Genomic DNA, 20,973 nt, shown 5'->3' with positions numbered 1-20,973 from the left:
CGTGAAGTGAACCGAGACTGCGGCGTGTAAGCCTCTGAATAGCCGGCAGGTGGTCAATTTCTAAAGCAATTTCTTGGAGATTGATATGGAGAAAGATATGGGAAGCTCGGGGTTTTATTACCCATCACTTAGCTGCTGCCACTGGCTCCTATTCTCTTGCTGCCTGCTTCCCTTCTTCTTCCCCTTTCGGATTGCGTCCTGTCATTCTCTGTTATAATTAAAATAGAAAACATTGCAGGTGTCTGCTGTAAAGCATTTGCAGATACTGTATATTACATGAAAAAAGAAGCAGCTGCAAATTGTGTAATTTGGTTTAAAAAAAAAAAACAAACCTGAAAGACATTTCTGGAAATAAACACATCTTTCATCCTGGTAGGTTTGAATTTTCTTTTTGTTTGTACGTCAGCCCCTTTGCTCACCGTTCCCTCACTGCCTTGGACAGAAAGTTTCAGCGTTAACTAGTGAGTGTTCTTATTTTAGAAGAGATGGGGAAATTTCTGGAATCATGGCTTAAAATGGGGCAAATGTGTCTGCAGGGTGTGGTGAGTTCTAGGCAGTGTTTCTCTCAATCAAAACAATGCCTAAGAATAACAGCACCTGTAAGTGACCGAAAGTGGAGAAGAAGTAAAAATGTGCTGTAATATTATCTGCGATAGTTGGAAGGATCTCCCATCCCCAGGGGAAGAAGTATACTGGCATTGATAACAGTGGACACTGCACCCCCAGTATTGCTGCCCTGTTTTCTTGGGGGCATCCACTCAGGTCTGCAAGTCATTTAAAAAAAATCTGCTCCTACAGCAGACACTAGGTGTTCCAATTTTAGCTTGAGGCTCAGCTATGTCTTCCTTTTCCTTGACTTTCAAATTTCCCAGAGCAGTGGGGTAGGTGCAACAGCTGGGGAAACCAAGGTAGCAACGAATTCAAATTCTCCATTCAGACAGAACTAGATTTAAATCTTGGTTCTACCTCTAACTGCGATTATTAGGCAAATTATTTAATTGCCTTATGCTTTTGTTTCCATATCAGTAACATGGGGTCAGTCATTCTATGTGGATCATGGTCTTAATTCTTGTGAGGACAGAAGGAGACGAATCATGTGAGATATATAATATAGTGTCTAGTATGGTAAATGCTCCAGAAGGGTAAGGCAGTAATGGTATTGGTAGTGATGATGGATGTGGTGGTAATACCTTCCCTTCCCCTCCTTTTATACCCCCATAGTGCCATCTTGCACATCAATCAATCCATCCATCCATCCAAGAAGTGTTATAGACCTCCACTATGTGCCAGGCATTATTCTAGGGTTCCATAAAAGAGTACATGCCTTTGTATCCACTAATATTTAAAATAAAGAAAAATGAAAAGCACCCTGTTAGTAAAAACTTACTAATGGAAGGCATGCATATACACTCCTTGGAAATTAATATCAAGTTGACGTGAAAGGCCTTTGTTACCAGTGACGCTATGTTTCCACACCAGTATTAAATGTTTAGGTAATTTGCTGTACTTTTTTGCCCCTGGTGGCTAAACTTTCCATAAGTTAAACATTCCCCATGAGAAACGTAAAACCCTTGAAAGCATTCTCTCTCCCACAAATTTATAAACTCCATTCTCTGGCCAAAGGATCTGGAAGCCCTCACTGCCTAAGAGCCGTCACTATCCTAATGGCTTCTCTGCAAGACCCAAACTTCATTTCAGATGAAGGTATATTCATCAGGCAATTTCTTTTTCTGAATTCAATGGAAAATATTTTGTTCTTTTCTCTTTCTCTTTCATTGCAGCATAGTTTCCTACTGGAGGCCAGTAGTACTGTCCTCCCAGTTATAGCTATCAAAAGTTCTTCAGTTGTTTGTTTCATATTCCCTGGGGGCAAAATTGGGCCCAACTGAGACCCACGGTTTTAATCCAATCTCGTTCCATGGACACATCTAAAGACAACCTACATGTGAGCTATATAAACATGGGAATAGTTGCACGGGACACACACGTATTTCTATGAATAGTTCTGTAGGACGGTTTTAATAAGCTGCAGCATTGTCATTTAATTCAGATACAATTTAAGACATCACTCAAAACTACAATTTTTGAGGAAATTTAGCTTATGTAAGAAACCATTTTATTTTGCTTGTTATAAGAAGACCAAAAAGTATTCAAACCAAGAAAAACAGCATCAGTTAAATCCTTTATAAGGTTAGTTATGTAAAGAACATTAGGGAATGATGGACACCATCCAGTTGAAAAGCCTTCCTCCTGATATAATACAACCATTCGCGAGGTCAAAAAGTCTCTCAAGATTGAATATAGATGGCAGCGAGATATCGAATGGGACCTGAGAAAAAGCAGAAAGTGTTCATGAAATGCATCGTTTCAAACTGGCTGAAGTAAAGTTCTCAAACATATAAATACCAATTCCATACAAATGAAAGATATTTAACTCTTGCTTCAGGCAAAATAGAAAGTTTCATATCTCTGCATGGCTGAAATGTCACACTTGTCATTCTAGATCCTATTAAGATTCATAGATTAGCCTATAAGACAGCAGATATTTTAGAAATACGGACTATCTGCATCTCTATAATCACTGTATATGATTCTAATGGCAGGACTTTGGCCCTATTCCTAACAAAATGCTTTCTTCTGTAACAGGCTGCCCAGTTGACAGATGTCCCTGTCTTTGAGCTTCAGTCTTGCCACAGTGAAGCAAGTTATGTTTGGTGCTCACTCACTCTCTCTGAAAGAGGCACTGGGTTACCATGCTGAGAACTAGTGCAGTCAAAGTCACCTGAACAGAAGGAAAGATGGAAAATAAGACTGCCTTTATGATCATAGCAATGATTATTTCACTGAGAGAGAAGCAGGAAGGAGAGGTATTAAACAGGAAGGAACTTTCACGTTTCCTGGGGACCTACTTTATGCAGATCTAGATACTTTGGAAGATGAATGAGCAAATGTCACGTAGAATGACCACAACAGATTAGAGATGCCTGTGGGCCTAAATTCTGGTAAGAAATTAGAAGACAAGTTTTATTAATTTCTTGTCAAATTATTAAATGAAGCTTTTATTCTTAAGAAAACACAGGGAACCTAAACATGGAGGCTGGTTTTTATTTCTTTTTCTTCATTTCACTGGATTAAAATAGGACAAAAGTATCCCAGTGCTTTCTATAACTTAACATAATAAATAAGTGGAAAAAACATGTACATATTTATAATGTCCTCCTTTATCACTCAATCCTGAAGTAGTATTACCAGTTTGAGGAGCATCTTTCCAAGACTTTTAAAATTCTCTTACGAATGTATATTCATGTGGGTTTTTCCTTTTCCCTTTTCTCTTTCTTTTCTTTCTTTTTTTTTTTTTTTTGAAATAGGATAACTAGGTTTCCATTATTTGCTTTTTCAATTACCAATATGTAAGGGAAATCCCTCTTTAATCAATTCAGGGAGGCAGAATAACTACATGGAGTTTGAATGTGTTTTCCGGAGTGAGACTGTTTTGGTTCAAATTCAGTCCTCACCACATACCAGCTAGGTGAGCTTGAGTAAAGTATTTGATCTGTTTGAATTTTAACCTCATCATCCATAAAATAGAAATAATATTGTAATTGTTATTACAACATATTATTGTTACAAGATGGAATGAGTTTATACATACAAAATACTCAGAATGGTGCCTCGCACACAATGAACACATAACAAAGGGTACAGATTACTGTCATTGTCAAACACATTTTTCTCCATGGCTACGTAACAATGCATGAGATGGCCGTGTCCTATTGTTCAATCACTCCTCATAAAGGTTCTTTCTAGTCTTTGTACATGTTTGTTTATTCATATACATCCTTGGGTGTAGATGCTTCTATTTCCGTACTGCTGATACCTCAAGATGGTTTGGTTTAGTCAAAGGGTGTTTACATTTTACATTTTAATGTTTCTTGCCGGATTAATTTCCAAATGAGTTATAGTAATTAACACTTCAACCGGAAATATATGGATGTATGGATAACCAGTTGACCCAGATCTATTTTTTGAAAAGACTTTCTTTCCTCACTGCACTGCAAAGTCACCTCTGACATAAGCCACGGGACTGAATATGCATGGATCTCTTTCTGGACTGTATTTTGTTCCATCGGTCTATGTCTATACTTACTCCAATCCCACACTGTTATTACAGCTTTTTCATAAGACTAGATAACTAGAAGTGTAATTCCACTAGCTTTGTTCTTTTTTTGGATGGTTTTGGCTATTCCAGCTCCTTTGCATTTCTTTGTAAATTTTCTGATACGACTATAAATGATAGTTTTTCAAATCTGTCATTTATAATTTTTTCCTGCTGTATAGAAATATAGTTTACTTTTACATTCATATGCATATAGCAACTTTGCTAAATTCACTTACTCATTCTAAGAGTGTATCTGAAGACTATTTTGGATTTTCTATGTCTATAAATAATAAGAATTTTATTCATTCCTTTCTCACACTTACACCTTTCTGTTTTCTTCCTTTACTTCACTGGCTGAAAATCCCCATGCAGTATTAATTAGAAATGATGACAGGATGTCATAAACATATGATTAATTGACTTTTCAACTCATGGAAAAGGGAAAGGTTTATTTAAAAAATGGCTTTGTAAAAGTGTCTACTACTGGGAGCCTGGGTGGCTCAGTGGGTTAAAAGCCTCTGGCTTCAGCTCGGGTCATGATCCCAAGGTCCTGGGATCAAGCCCTGCATCGGGCTCTCTGCTCAGTGGAGAGCCTGCTTCCCCCCCACCCCCTGCCTGCCTCTCTGCCTACTTGTAATCTCTGTCAAATAAATAAATAAAATCTTTAAGAAAAAAAAAGTGTCTACTACTAAAATTCATTTTTTTTTTACTTACATCCTCTACTATTTTTGTTAAATTTATTCCTAAGCATTTTATAGTTTTGTTATTTTGAATGTTTTAAAGTTTTAAAATTTCTATTTAAAATGATTATCCTTGGGACACCTGGCTGGCTCACTTAGTAAAGCATATTGAGTCTTGATCTCACGATTGTGAGTTTGAGCCCCATGCTGGATACAGGGATTACTTAAAAATAAAATCTTTCTTTAAAAACGGTTTTTCTTAGTAGAAAGAAAGTTATTAATTTTTATATCAGCCACTTTATCAGAGTCTCTTAATCTAGTCATTTTTAAAATGCTTACACTTTGGGAGGAGTCAAGATGGCAGAGAAGTAGCAGGCTGAGACTACTTCAGGTAGCGGAGATCAGCTAGATAGCTTATCTAAAGATTGCAAACACCTACAAATCCAACGGGAGATCAAAGAGAAGAAGAACAGCAATTCTAGAAACAGAAAATCAACCACTTTCTGCAAGGTAGGACTGGCGGAAAAGTGAATCCAAAGCGACGGGAAGATAGACCGCGGGGGGAGGGGCCGGCTCCCGGCGAGCGGCGGAGCAACGGAACAAAATCAGGACTTTTAAAAGTCTGTTCCGCTGAGGGACATCGCTCCAGAGGCTTAACCGGGGTGAAGCCCACGCGGGGTCAGCGTGGCCTCAGGTCCCGCAGGGTCACAGAAGGATCGGGGGTGTCTGAGTGTCGCAGAGCTCACAGGTATTAGAACGGGGAAGCCGGCTACAGAGACAGAGCTGAGGAGTGAGCTCTAAGCTCCGGTTACCTTGAACCGGTCGCAGGCTCGGTCAGCTCGGAGCGCGGCCGGAGGCCAGGGTGGCGGGAGTCATTGGGCGCTGTTCTCTGAGGGCGCACTGAGGAGTGGGGCCCCGGGCTCTCGGCTCCTTCGGGCCGGACACCGGGAGGCCGCCATCTTCACTCCCACCCTCTGGAACTCTACGGAAAGCGCTCAGGGAACAAAAGCTCCCGAAAGCAAACCCGAGCAGATTACTCAGCCCAGCCCCTGGTAAGGGCAGTGCAACTCCGCCTGGGGCAAAGATGCTTGAGAATCACTACAACAGGCCCCTCCCCCAGAAGATCAACAAGAAACCCAGCCAGGACCAAGTTCACCTACCAAGGAGTGTAGTTTCAATACCAAGGAGAGCGGCAGAATTCCAGAGGAGGAGAAAGCAAAGCACGGAACTCATGGCTTTCTCCCCATAATTCTTTAGCCTTGCAGTTAATTTAATTTTTTTTTCTTTTTCAATTTTTTTTCTTCTGCTAAATTTTTTTTAACTTTTACTCTTTTATTTTTTAACGTTTTTAAACTAGTTTATCTAATATATATATATTTTTTTCCTTTTTATATTTTTTCTTTATTGGTTTTCTTTTTTTAATTGTTTTCTTTTTTTCTTTCTGAACCTCTTTTTATCCCCTTTCTCCCCCCTCATGATTTGGGATCTCTTCTGATTTGGCTAAAGCATATTTTCCTGGGGTTGTTGCCACCCTTTTAGTATAGTACTTGCTCCTTCATATACACTTAGCTGGACAAAATGACAAGACGGAAAAATTCACCACAAAAAAAAAGAACAACAGACAGTACCAAAGGCTAGGGACCTAATCAATACAGACATTGGTAATATGTCAGATCTAGAGTTCAGAATGACGATTCTCAAGGTTCTAGCTGGGCTCAAAAAAGGCATGGAAGATATTAGAGAAACCCTCTCGGGAGATATAAAAGCCCTTTCTGGAGAAATAAAAGAACTAAAATCTAACCAAGTTGAAATTAAAAAAGCTATTAATGAGGTACAATCAAAAATGGAGGCTCTCACTGCTAGGATAAATGAGGCAGAAGAAAGAATTAGCGATATAGAAGACCAAATGACAGAGAATAAAGAAGTTGAGCAAAAGAGGGACAAACAGCTACTGGACCACGAGGGGAGAATTCGAGAGATAAGTGACACCATAAGACGAAACAACATTAGAATAATTGGGATTCCAAAAGAAGAGGAAACAGAGAGGGGAGCAGAAGGTATATTGGAGAGAATTATTGGAGAGAATTTCCCCAATATGGCAAAGGGAACAAGCATCAAAATCCAGGAGGCTCAGAGAACCCCCCTCAAAATCAGTAAGAATAGGTCCACACCCCGTCACCTAATAGTAAAATTTACAAGTCTTAGTGACAAAGAGAAATCCTGAAAGCAGCCCGGGAAAAGAAGTCTATAACGTACAATGGTAAAAATATTAGATTGGCAGCAGACTTATCCACAGAGACCTGGCAGGCCAGAAAGAGCTGGCATGATATATTCAGAGTACTAAATGAGAAAAACATGCAGCCAAGAATACTATATCCAGCTAGGCTATCATTGAAAATAGAAGGAGAGATTAAAAGCTTCCAGGACAAACAAAAACTGAAAGAATTTGCAAATACCAAACCAGCTCTACAGGAAATATTGAAAGGGGTCCTCTAAGCAAAGAGAGACCCTCAAAGTAGTAGATCAGAAAGAAACAGAGACAATATACAATAACAGTCACCTTACAGGCAATACGATGGCACTAAATTCATATCTCTCAATACTTACCCTGAATGTTAATGGGCTAAATGCCCCAATCAAAAGACACAGGGTATCAGAATGGATAAAAAAACAAAACCCATCTATATGTTGCCTACAAGAAACTCATCTTAAACCCGAAGACACCTCCAGGTTTAAAGTGAGGGGGTGGAAAAGAATTTACCATGCTAATGGACATCAGAAGAAAGCAGGAGTGGCAATCCTTATATCAGATCAATTAGATTTTAAGCCAAAGACTATAATAAGAGATGAGGAAGGACACTATATCATACTCAAAGGAACTGTCCAACAAGAAGATCTAACAATTTTAAATATCTATGCCCCTAACGTGGGAGCAGCCAACTATATGAACCAATTAATAACAAAATCAAAGAAACACATCGACAATAATACAATAATAGTAGGGGTCTATAACACTCCCCTCACTGAAATGGACAGATCATCCAAGCAAAAGATCAACAAGGAAATAAAGGCCTTAAATGACACACTGGACCAGATGGACATCACAGATATATTCAGAACATTTCATCCCAAAGCAACAGAATACACATTCTTCTCTAGTGCACATGGAACATTCTCCAGAATAGATCACATTCTTGGTCCTAAATCAGGTCTCAACCGTTATCAAAAGATTGGAATCATTCCCTGCATATTTTCAGACCACAATGCTCTGAAGCTAGAACTCAATCACAAGGGGAAATTTCGAAAGAACCCAAATACATGAAGACTAAACAGCATCCTTCTAAAGAATGAATGGGTCAACCAGGAAATTAAAGAAGAATTGAAAAAATTCATGGAAACAAATTATAATGAAAACACAACGGTTCAAAATCTGTGGGACACAACAAAGGCAGTCCTGAAAGGAAAATATATAGCAGTACAAACGTTTCTCAAGAAACAAGAAAGGTCTCAGGTACACAACCTAACACTACACCTAAAGGAGCTGGAGAAAGAAGAAGAAAGAAACCCTAATCCCAGCAGGAGAAGAGAAATCATAAAGATCAGAGCAGAAATCAATGAAATAGAAACCAAAAAACAATAGAACAAATCAACGAAACTAGGAGCTGTTTCTTTGAATTAATAAGATCGATAAACCCCTGGCCAGACTTATTAAAAGAAAAGAGAAAGGACCCAAATAAATAAAATCATGAATGAAAGAGGAGAGATCACAACTAACACCAAAGAAATACAGACAATTATAAGAACATACTATGAACAACTCTACGCCAACAAATTTGACAATCTGGAAGAAATGGATGCATTCCTACAGACATATAAACTACCACAACTGAACCAGGAAGAAATAGAAAGCCTGAACAGACCCATAACCAGTAAGGAGATTGAAACAGTCATCAAAAATCTCCAAACAAACAAAAGCCCAGGGCCAGATGGCTTCCCGGGGGAATTCTACCAAACATTTAAAGAAGAACTAATTCCTATTCTCCTGAAACTGTTCCAAAAAATAGAAATGGAAGGAAAACTTCCAAACTCATTTTATGAGGCCAGCATCACCTTGATCCCAAAACCAGACAAAGACTCCATCAAAAAGGAGAATTACAGACCATATCCTTGATGAACATTTCTCACCAAATATTCTCACCAAAATACTAGCCAATAGGATTCAACAGTACATTAAAAGGATTATTCACCACGACCAAGTGGGATTTATTCCAGGGCTGTAAGGTTGGTTCAACATCCGCAAATCAATCAATGTGATACAACACATTAATAAAAGAAAGAACAAGAACCATATGATACTCTCCATAGATGCTGAAAAAGCATTTGACAAAGTACAGCATCCCTTCCTGATCAAAACTCTTCAAAGTGTAGGGATAGAGGGCACATACCTCAATATTATCAAAGCCATCTATGAAAAACCCACCACAAATATCATTCTCAATGGAGAAAAACTGAAAGCTTTTCCACTAAGGTCAGGAACACGGCAGGGATGTCCGTTATCATCACTGCTATTCAACATAGTACTAGAAGTCCTAGCCTCAGCAATCAGACAACAAAAGGAAATTAAAGGCATCCAAATCGGCAAAGAAGAAGTCAAACTATCACTCTTTGCAGATGATATGATACTATATGTGGAAAATCCAAAAGACTCCCCTCCAAAACTGCTAGAACTTGTACAGGAATTCAGTAAAGTGTCAGGATATAAAATCAATGCACAGAAATCAGTTGCATTTCTCTACACCAACAACAAGACAGAAGAAAGAGAAATTAAGGAGTCCATCCCATTTACAATTGCACCCAAAACTATAAGATACCTAGGAATAAACCTAACCAAAGAGACTAAGAATCTATACACAGAAAACTATAAAGTACTCATGAAAGAAATTGAGGAAGACACAAAGAAATGGAAAAATGTTCCATGCTCCTGGATTGGAAGAATAAATATTGTGAAAATGTCTATGCTACCTAAAGCAATCTACACATTTAATGCAATTCCTATCAAAGTACCATCCATTTTTTTCAAAGAAATGGAACAAATCATCCTAAAATTTATATGGAACCAGAAAAGACCTCGAATAGCCAAAGCAATATTGAAAAAGAAAGCCAAAGTTGGTGGCATCACAATTCCAGACTTTAAGCTCTATTCCAAAGCTGTCATCATCAAGACAGCATGGTACTGGCACAAAAATAGACACATAGATCAATGGAATAGAATAGAGAGCCCAGAAATAGACCCTCAACTCTATGGTCAACTCATCTTCGACAAAGCAGGAAAGAATGTCCAATGGAAGAAAGACAGTCTCTTCAATAAATGGTGTTGGGAAAATTGGACAGCCACATGCAGAAAAATGAAATTGGATCATTTCCTTACACCACACACGAAAATAGACTCAAAATGGATGAAGGATCTCAATGTGAGAAAGGAATCCATCAAAATCCTTGAGGAGAACACAGGCAGCAACCTCTTCGACCTCAGCCACAGCAACATCTTCCTAGGAACATCACCAAAGGCAAGGGAAGCAAGGGCAAAAATGAACTATTGGGATTTTATCAAGATCAAAAGCTTTTGCACAGCAAAGGAAACAGTTAACAAAACCAAAAGACAACTGACAGAATGGGAGAAGATATTTGCAAATGACCTATCAGATAAAGGGCTAGTGTCCAAAATCTATAAAGAACTTAGCAAACTCAACACCCAAAGAACAAATAATCCAATCAAGAAATGGGCAGAGGACATGAACAGACATTTCTGCAAAGAAGACATCCAGATGGCCAACAGACACATGAAAAAGTGCTCCATATCACTCGGCATCAGGGAAATACAAATCAAAACCACCATGAGATATCACCTCACACCAGTCAGAATGGCTAAAATTAACAAGTCAGGAAATGACAGATGCTGGCGAGGATGCGGAGAAAGGGGAACCCTCCTACACTGTTGGTGGGAATGCAAGCTGGTGCAACCACTCTGGAAAACAGCATGGAGGTTCCTCAAAATGCTGAAAATAGAACTACCCTATGACCCAGCAATTGCACTGCTGGGTATTTACCCTAAAGATACAAACGTAGTGATCCGAAGGGGCACGTGCACCCAAATGTTTTTAGCAGCAATGTCTACAATAGCCAAACTATGGAAAGAACCTAGATGTCCATCAACAGACGAATGGATAAAGAAGATGTGGTATATATACACAGTGGAATACTATGCAGCCATCAAAAGAAATGAAATCTTGCCATTTGCGACGACGTGGATGGAACTAGAGGGTATCATGCTTAGCGAAATAAGTTAATCAGAGAAAGACAACTATCATATGATCTCCCTGATATGAGGGATAGGAGATGCAACATGGGGGGTTAAGGGGGTAGGAGAAGAGTAAATGAAACAAGATGGAATTGGGAGGGAGACAAACCATAAGTGACTCTTAATCTCACAAAACAAACTGAGGGTTGATGCGGGGAGGGGGGTTGGGGGCGTGGGATTATGGACATTGGGGAGGGTATGTGCTATGGCGAGTGCTGTGAAGTGTATAAACCTGGCGATTCACAGACCTGTACCCCTGGGGATAAAAATATATTATATGTTTATAAAAAAAAAATTAAAATAAATAAATAAATAAATAAAAATTAAAAAAAATAAATAAATGCTTACACTTTGGTTTTACAGTTGTATCATTTACAAAAAAATATAATTTTGTTATTTCTTAGTATTTATGTTACTGATTTTATTTTTGTCTCACTGCAATAGCTAAAAATTTCAAAGTAATATTGATTCCTAGAAATGTTACAGAGTCCTGTTACTGCTAAAACTTCTACTTAAATTAGGAATAGAAGGTAACCACCTAAACATGTTCCAGGTAATTTATGAAATTTTATTTTATTAAACAGTTAAGTTAAAAAGCCACTGTCATCAAAAACATGGAGTCCAGTTTTTTAAAATGTTGAGTTAGGTGAAAATGTGAAATTTATTTCACACCCAAAGTACATCAATGCTATAAACATTATGAGAATCTGAATGAGCTTCAGGAAGTCAGAGCTATATCTTTTTCCCAGAGAGTTCAAGATTTACAAATTAGAATTTATAAGATTTCAAATAAAATGATAGAGTTAAAAGGTAAAGTATTTCTTTAGACTTGTTTCTTGATTTGTATCTGCTCAATCTTGATACCTAGACATTTAAAATAAGCCCACATTGGGACACCTGGGTATTCAGTTGGTTGAGCGACTGCCTTCGGCTCAGGTCATGATCCCAGTGGCCTTGGATCAAGTCCCTCATGGGGCTCCTTGCTCGGCGGGGAGCCTGTTTCTGCCTCTGCCTGCCACTCTATCTGCCTGTGCTCACTCGCTCTCTTTCCCTCCCTCTCTCTGACAAATAAATAAATAAATAAATAAAAATCTTTAAAGTAATCCCGCATAATGTTTTATAATGTGAATACACCCATGAACCTCAGAGAATTTTGCTTAAGGATTGATTTATTTATTTGAAGATGAGGAGGAGCAGAGGGAGGAGAGAATCTCAAGCAGACTCCCCATTGAGCAGAGACTGACCTGGGGCTCAATCTCTGGACCCTGAGATCATGACCTGAGCCAAAGTCAAGAGTTAGCTGCTTAATCCACTGGGCCACCCAGGCACCCAAGAGGCTCAGAGACTTTCAGTGGCTTGCCCAAACTCCCTCAGCTAGTACATATCAGAGCCAGGACCTATATTCCTGGCTCCTCAGAACACGTTCCTAACCATTCTGTGTATGGCCTCACCCCTGCTGCCCAGCAGTCCTCTGAGCTCCCTGGCAGCCATGTACAGCCACCCTGGAAAGCCCCTGCTCTCTGCAGCCTCTCCTCTCACTCCCACCTGACTCCTGTCTCTTGCTCCCTCACACAGGCTCTATGGCACTCTGGATCCTCTTCCCGTTTTGATATTTGGAAATTTTATGGAAGGTTCTAGGGCTTCCATATGGAATTTCTCAAGTGAAGTTAAACTTAGGTAAAATTACTGAATTTCTTGTTTTCTTTTCTTTTTTCTTTTTTGTCATTCAACAGAGAAAGGATTGGCAATCCTATAATCATGGGGGGAGTCTTTTATGTCTTTTGTAAGTAGCTCTGAGTCTGAATTGTCCTGGATAAGTTACCAAGGAGTCCTGGCTCCTTTTCATGGATCCAGAAAGGCTCTGTGGAGAGAAAGGAAGAAAACAGCCTGGCAGGTAAGCAGACTGAATTAATTCAAGTAGGTTATGCTTTAAGGGGCAATATTAGAGAAGCAGAGATAGTTCTGCTTGGAAAGGATAGAAGTTGGAAATAAGAGGATAGGAAAAAAGATAATCAAGTTGGGGTGCATCAAAGGGGTTCACTGTCAGGACTTGAGTTTGTCTGGGGGAGTTCTGAACGTCACTGGAGAGTTAAAGGTTATTTGCCAATGCTATATTTTATATGAGTTTCTGCATGAAAACTAGATTCTATCATAATGAAAGATTTTATTACTTCTGTTCTTTTGCTCCAATAACTTTCCTTGACTGAAAGAGAAATTATATAGACTTCAAAGTATCTACGGTTTTTCTCAATCCAGTGAGTTTTTATTGAGCACCTACATTGAGGAATTTTCTTGCTTCTCTCTCAGCACAATGTCAGTTGCCTTTTTGATTCCACGTGTTAATGACCCAGAAGAAAGGGAGGGAGAACGCTGAATTCCCACTACTCCATCACGTCTCCCTCCTCTTGTAATTGGTAAGTGGGTTTTCAAAAACTATGGGCTTTGTGATATGGATGGATTTAACTTTGCCTCCTTTCAAGAACTTTCAAACACAGAACCAGATCCATGGGGGGAAAAAGGTTTAAAAGCCTCAAAGTAGGAAAACAAATGCTGTTTTCATCCAGCATTCTCACATGTAAGTTTCTGTATCCTGTTATAGTTCTATCTCAACACATCCCCTGAGTCTTCGAAGTTAATAATTTATTGTGTTTTTTTTTTCAGATGGGAAAAACATGCATTCCAAAGTAGGAAGGATAATATGATACTAGTTTACTTAAGAATCAATATTATGAATGACTGGTGACCCCGCAGTTGGAGTTCTAGATGAGAGGGAACTAGAGAGATTTGACTTCACTGTACTTCATATAATCAAGAGAATCCCACCACCAACAGTAATAGATATTATCTCCCCAATCTAACAGATACAACTCTTAAGAAGGTGAGAAGGGCTGGTATACAACTCTGCCAGACCACAGGAAATTTCACACTTTGCTGAGAACACAATTATCTTTTCCAGCACTTTAATCTTGTGTTAATAAAACTTTAAATATGACAGAAAAAGGGTTCTTTTTTTAACATAATACGAGGTCAAAAGGTCATCCTGGTAAGATGGTAGAAATCTTTTAAAATTAAATTTTAAAGAAATAACATTATTATAAAGACATCTTGCAGAGAACAAGAAAATTAGAAATTAAAGATGGGATATGGGAGAGAAAGCATTTGTACTGAGAATTGGTTCAAATATTATACGATCTAAAAATAGGATTGATTCTTCCTACATCATCATCATTATCACCACTGCTATGGTCACTGTGTGACCACTGAGCCTTGGCTGTATATGGCATTTCCTTGAGCTCTGGAACAGAGTTCCTTTTAATAAAGGACAATTCTTGCGCAGGCACATTGTCCCACATGCGCAGGAAACTGAGTGTTTCAGTCAGGCCAGAAACAGTTAAGCAACATTTAGGGGCCCTGTCTCCCTTCTTATATCTAAGTAGATGCCAAAAATGTTTTGAATAATGGCCTCTTTGTTGGACTACATAGAGAATGCCTCTCTAAGGAAAGATATATTGAGGGGGACTACATCTACCGGGTGTATGTTGAAAAATCAATTTTAGGATATGCTCATAGTTTACACTTGTGGTATAATAAAAAATAAGTAATTGGTCTTTGTCCCAGATTCTGGCATAAAGCTCATAAAACCGCTGGAAATTTTCCTTTGTGTGGTAATAAGATAACTATGGAAGGGAAGGGGTCTAGTAACTTTAGGATGGAGCTGGTCACCAGGAAAACCAACCATGTGATTGGAGCGTTGGAATTTTCAGCCCCAGGCCCTGATCTCTGGGAAAAGGTGCAGGGCTGGAGATTGAATTTGATCACAGTAGCCAACCATTTAATCAGTCGGGGCCATGTAATAAAATCTTCACAGAAACCCCATAACCACAGGTTTCAAGGAACTCCTTGGTTGGTGAACACACTGATGTGCTGGGAGAGTGGGGAGCCCCGAGAGGGCATGGAAGCTCTGCCCCTTTCCACTTCCCATATCTAGTCCTTACCCATCTCTTCTATTTGTTCCTCAATTGTATCCTTTATAATAAACTAATAATTGCAAGCAAAGTGCTTTCCTGATTTCTGTGACTCATTCTAGTGAATTATCGAATGGGAGGGGATGTCAAGGGAACTCTCAAATTTGTAGTCTGCAGAGCACAAGTGTGGATAGCCTAGGCACTTCATAGGTAGCTGGCATTGGAAGTGGGGGCAGCCTTGGATTAAGCCTTTCATCTGTGGAGTCTAGGCTAACTCTGGGTAGTAGTGTTAGAACTGAATTGAATGCTTAGATGCCCAACTGGTGTCAGCAAATTGCAGAATCTGTTGGTATCAGGAAAAAACACCTAATAGTCCTATCTGGTATGTAAATTAGGGAGGTGCTCAGCTAGTGAGTGTCTTTGGGCCTTTGGGGCTTTCTACACTCCCCTTCCTCTTTATAGCTATTCCAGCTCCCTTCACGCCCCTTCCCAGGCTAAGCCGAGCTGCTCCTCGGTGAAAAGTGATGGAGCTGGCAGTGATATCTCCATTACAGGTATATGCTTTTTATAGGGAACTATTTAAGAAAACAATCCTGGAAGGTCAAAAGAGATTCTTAAGAAAAAAGCAAAAGTTTAGGCTGTACACATCAGGCTTTTTCTAACTGCTCAAGAGTCTAAGGCCCAGAGAAAAGAGTCTTTGAAATGTTACACCCTATTGTGCAGGAAGAGAGCTGCTCTCTCCCTCTCTCTCCAGGAAGGTATTTTTCACCATATAAAGAACTAATATAGGGTCTTAAACAGGGCAAATCCCCTTTAAAATACCAAAAGCTCTAATCAGAACAGGAAGGATGAGTTATGCAACCAACAATGAAATGCTTGGGGCATAAAGGCTAGATGCAAGTTCATGGCCAGTGGTTCAGTGCTTATAATCAGGGCTTTGGGGGAAGAGTGAAAGTTTCTTGGAGAGAGGATTTAATGGAAATGCTTGTATTCAGTGTGTTACAAAACTAATGCCTGTTTCTCATTCTCGGTGGAAATGTAAGAGTATAAATTCTGATATGGTACTTATGGGTGATTACATCACTTTACATCATTGTCTTTATTTTTGGAAGATCGTTTTAAAGCTTTACTGAGTCCTTGCTTTTCCTACTCTGAAAATAGACATCTTCTAAGAAAAGAAGTCTGCATTTGTTGAGGTTTGCAAATAAGCTAGAGTCTTTGTTTTACAGTTTATTTCATCTGTAAATTAACTGTTAAATGGAGGTCAAGAGAAAATGGGATTGAGCTATGTGGTCACATTGTAGAATGCAGTTTTAATCACGATTGGGTGACATGTGTATAATGTTTTCCCCTTACTTCTCTATTGGAAAATAAACTTCAAACCAGAGTATTCTTCCTAGCTCCTTTGGAACTCTTCTAATACCAAAAATAAGGATAATTGAGGACTCATGTATTCATCACTAGTCAGGGATTTTATTTTTATGTTTTTAACTCAGTGCTGAGGTTCACACTCCTGAGAGACAGACTCTGAGATGGAACTCAGCTTCCAGGAAGGTCATTAGGAAATACTCTTGGGATCAACATCCATGGGGAAGGGAAAGACAGCAGGTTGAGCAGAGAAAGAAGATGGGCTGCAATGCAGTCACAGGGAAGGGCTCAGCCAACACCATGGGGGTTCTGAAGCTGGGATGCCCCTTCAGAGCTAAGGGAGGTGGGTTGGGTCTTTGCACCCCATATCACCAGTAATCAGATGCTGACCTCTCCCAAGGAAGAGGCCAGTTCCTTTCACCATGCACAATTCCTGGACAGGGTTGAGAACTGAGGGCTGTTAGCATATTTCCCAGAGCTGGGAAAATGAGCTCTTCAGTCCTGAAAGGGAGATCTGGGCGGTTCAGGGAAGGGCCAAGACAGGCACAAATATTTAATTCAGTGATTAACTACAGAACCATTAAACAACTAGCAATATGGCAAAAATCATGATAGTATATAACTGATACAACCCAAAGGGAGATTTGAAGTAATAGCTATGTAAGAATTCATATATCAGATTTCCAGATGCTGCTTTTCTGGGTCATGGTAAAACAAGCTTAATACATTTCCAGTATAACTCCTATTAATCACTTTATTTGATTACCCTGAGGAACAGTCCCCCTTTTGAAATATGAGGAGAAGAATCAGGAAATCAAGAGTAGGAAGAAGATTCAGAAACAACTTCTTCCCTCAAATAATACCTTCCCATAATCTTAAATATAAAGACATTCAATAATTTCACCTAAGCTTAACTTTACTTGAGGAATTCCATATAGAAGCCCTAGAACTTTCCATAAAAGTTCCAAAGCTGGAAAATGGTCCAGAGTGCCACAGAGAGAATAGGAGACTGCAGTCAGGTGGGAGAGGGAGAAGAGGCTGCAGGGAGCAGGGGCTTTCCAGGGTGGCCACCCCTGGTTGGAGCTCAGAAGACAGTTGGGCAGCAGGGGAGAAGCCGTATAGCAGAGTGGTTAGGAATGTGTTTTGAGGAGCCAGTCTGCCCAGGTGTAGATCTTCTAACACTAACTAGCTAAGGGAACCTGGGCAAGTCACTTAAATTTTTCACATGTTATATACGGATAGTAAGAGTATCTACCTTGGGATGCCTGGGTGGCTCAGTCAGTTAAGTGACTGCCTTCGGCTCAGGTCGTGGTCCCAGGGTCCTGGGATTGAGCCCTTCATCGGGCTCCCTGCTCAGCAGGAAGCCTTCTTCTCCCTCTCCCACTCCCCCTGCCTGTGTCCCCTCTCTCGCTGTCTGTCAAATAAATAAATAAAATCTTAAATAATAATAATAGTATCTACCATAACTAGAAACAGAAATCCAAGGTCACATGCTGACCTTTACAATGTTTGTACATATTCATGTCTGATTGATGTTGTGACAAACTGATGACAAACCTAGTGGCTTACAACAACATAATCTGTTCTCTTATAGTTCTGGAGAAAAAAAAAAAATCTGAATTTAGTTTCCCTGTATGAAAATCAAGGTGTCAGCAGGGCTGGTTCTTTCTGGGGGCTGTAAATGGAGAATCTGTGTCTTTGCCCTTTGTAGCTTCTAGAGGCCACCTGTTCCCTTCGATTTGCAGCCCCTACAGCATTCACGCCAGGTCTGCTTCCTTCATCACTACCTTCTCCTGTTGTTGTCAAATCTCCCTCTGCCCCCCTTTTATAAGGATATGTGACTACATTTAGGGTCCACCTGGATAAGCCAAAATAATCTCCTCATCTCGATACTATTAACCTAATCACATATGCAAAGCCCTTTTTGTCATACCAGGTAAGGTTCTAGGGATTAGGATGTAGGTATCTTTGGGGGGAGGGCCATGATTCAGCCTACTATATGGGCGATTAAATGATATGGTTTAGTTCATAAGAATTTCATATTTATATCCTATCTGCTCAACAGAGTCTTGGTAGCTGGAGTTATTGCATTGTTTCTCTTTAAAAATTCATGGCATTATTTGCAACAACATGGATGGAGCTGGAAAATATAATGCCAAGTGAGGTAAGTCAGTCAGAGAAAGACAGATGCCATATGATTTCACTCATATGTGAAATTTAAGAAACAAAACAAATGAATGAGAGAGAGAGAGAAACCAAGAAACAGACTCTTAACTACAGAGAACTGAGGGTTATCAGAGGGGATGCAGGGGGTGGTGGTGGGTGAAATAGGTGATGGAGAAGAAGGGTACATTTATCATGATGAGCATGGCATAATGTATAGAGTTGCTGAATTACCATATTGTACATCGGGAACTAATATAACACTGAACGTTATCTATACTGGAATTAAAATTTTATATATATATATATAAAATTCATGGCATTCCTGCAAAATGCCTATTGTGCCAGAAGTTATTAGTGTTCATTAAAATACATATTTGTCCCTCTAAAATTCTCTATGTATGTGCCTGCATAGCAGGTTGAGGCCAATACGATATGAACAGAAATTATGATAGTCATTCCATGCTGGCTCTTGGAAATGGTTATCCTAATTTATTGCCTAAACTGGGACACTTTCTGAGAATAAAAGGAAAGTATATTAAGCATCTTTCCACATCAACAGGTATACGTTATGAGTGCTGCAGGCAAACTGAGGTGCACGGTGGCCCTACTTAAAAGCATCCAGTGAAGTCCTCTAGCTCTCCTCTCCTGCAGTGTTGACCTTGGAGGCCACGAGGTCCAGACAGCATGGCTAATAAGTAGAAGGAGAGTTGTTCCACCCTCACAGAACTTTGCATAAGAAAGAAAAGAACCTTTATTGCCATGGAGATTTGGGGATTGTGGGCACAGCATAACCCAGCCCATCCTGTCTAGAACACGTATGCTTTGGCAAGTCTGGCAAGTTTGTCCTCTCCTTATCATATGCGGTGGAGGGAGGGAAGCAGCTGCCATCAGAGTAAGGGTTTAACTCCTCTTAAAGATCAGGACTTTGAATCTCAGCAGCAAACTTAGAGGAAGAAATGCTGTAAGTGGGTACACTGAAGCTGCGCTCCCTCCTGAAGGGCTCTATCCAGTCTGCCTATGGGCTTTTGACCAGGGATGTAGAAGTGAAAACCCCAGAGTTCAAACAGTACTTGGCATTTCCTGATTTTTTTTATGACAGGAATCTCAGGGCTTATAGTCCAGCAAATAGATACAAAAGGCTCTTTTTATTCTTAATTGTTTTCATTTTTAAGATTTTTTTAATTAATTTTTTTATTATGTTACAATGAATCATGGAACACTACATCAGAAACTAATGATGTACTGTATGGTGAATAACATAACTTTTTTTTTTTTCTTGAGAGAGAGAAAAGGGTCAGATCCCCACTGAGCAAGGAACCTGACCCCGGGCTCCATCCCAGGACCCCAGAATCATGACCTGAGCCAAAGGCAGACACTTAACAGCTTAACCAACTGAGCCACCCAGGCGCCCCAGGAGGAGACTTTTTTTAGAACAAAGTCTCGACAAAGAACATGAACTGAAGTTCGTATTTTGTTCATGGGACTTTGTTGTTTAGAACCAAAGCCTGACAGGCTTTGTTCATAGCTTCCACTTGCAGCAGCAGGTCCCGTGCGGGGCCTGGAAAGAAAAGCTGCTCACACTGACTTCTTGATTCAGCTCGGCAAACACGGCAAGCTCCCTGCAAACCACTCTCACAATATGGCCGACACTGCCCGGCAACGTCTGATAGAAAGTCTAACAAAGTTTGCAATTTACAAAGGAATTTCACATAAATCCTTTCCCAGAACTCTTTTTAGAATTTCTAATTTAAGCAATCAACCTCGTGTGTCAATAGTAATAAAACAGTACGCAGAAGAAGGGGGCAAGAGGAAAACAACAGGCAGGAGAAGGAGGAAGGATGGAAGGAGGTGGAGTGGAAATTCACCACTGAGCTTCCCTGAACATCTGTAGGCATTATGTCCCAGGTACTGCATCAGGAACTTCGGGCTCTGGATAATTCTGTGGCCACAATAAAATGTGCCAATGTTCGGAAGAATTTTTTTGGCTCATCCAGAAGTGTAGTCTAATAGCTCTCTGGGGAATTAACACTGAGTGAAAAAAATGAAAACCCCCAAAAAGTTACATAGTGAATGGTTCCTTTTATATAACATTCTTAAAAAGACAAAATTATAGACATGGAGAATAGAGTAGTAATTGTCAGAAATCAGGTATAGCGGTGGGGGGACCTTGTAGTGACAAAATTGTTCTGTAACCTGACTATAAATGTCAGCGTCTTGGTTATGATATCCTATCATTCTGCAAGATGTTACCACTGGGGACAACTGGGTGAAGGGTAC

At 39.7% G+C, this 20,973-nt stretch overlaps 1 protein-coding gene across 2 annotated transcripts in view; it reads right to left on the bottom strand.

Moving 5' to 3' along the window:
• Positions 1-2,017: 2,017 nt before the first annotated feature.
• Positions 2,018-20,973, bottom strand: part of CFAP54 (cilia and flagella associated protein 54) — a 334,936-nt gene continuing 315,980 nt past the window's right edge. For both annotated transcript variants that reach the window (XM_047743150.1, XM_047743152.1), the window contains one exon: positions 2,018-2,329. In XM_047743150.1, the coding sequence (XP_047599106.1) occupies positions 2,210-2,329 (120 nt within the window). In that variant the 3' untranslated portion in view covers positions 2,018-2,209. The remainder of the gene's footprint in view (positions 2,330-20,973) is intronic.

This window comes from Lutra lutra, chromosome 8 (assembly GCF_902655055.1).
Source record: "Lutra lutra chromosome 8, mLutLut1.2, whole genome shotgun sequence".
NCBI classification, from domain to species: domain Eukaryota; kingdom Metazoa; phylum Chordata; class Mammalia; order Carnivora; family Mustelidae; genus Lutra; species Lutra lutra.
This window is presented reverse-complemented; position numbering and strand designations above follow the sequence as displayed.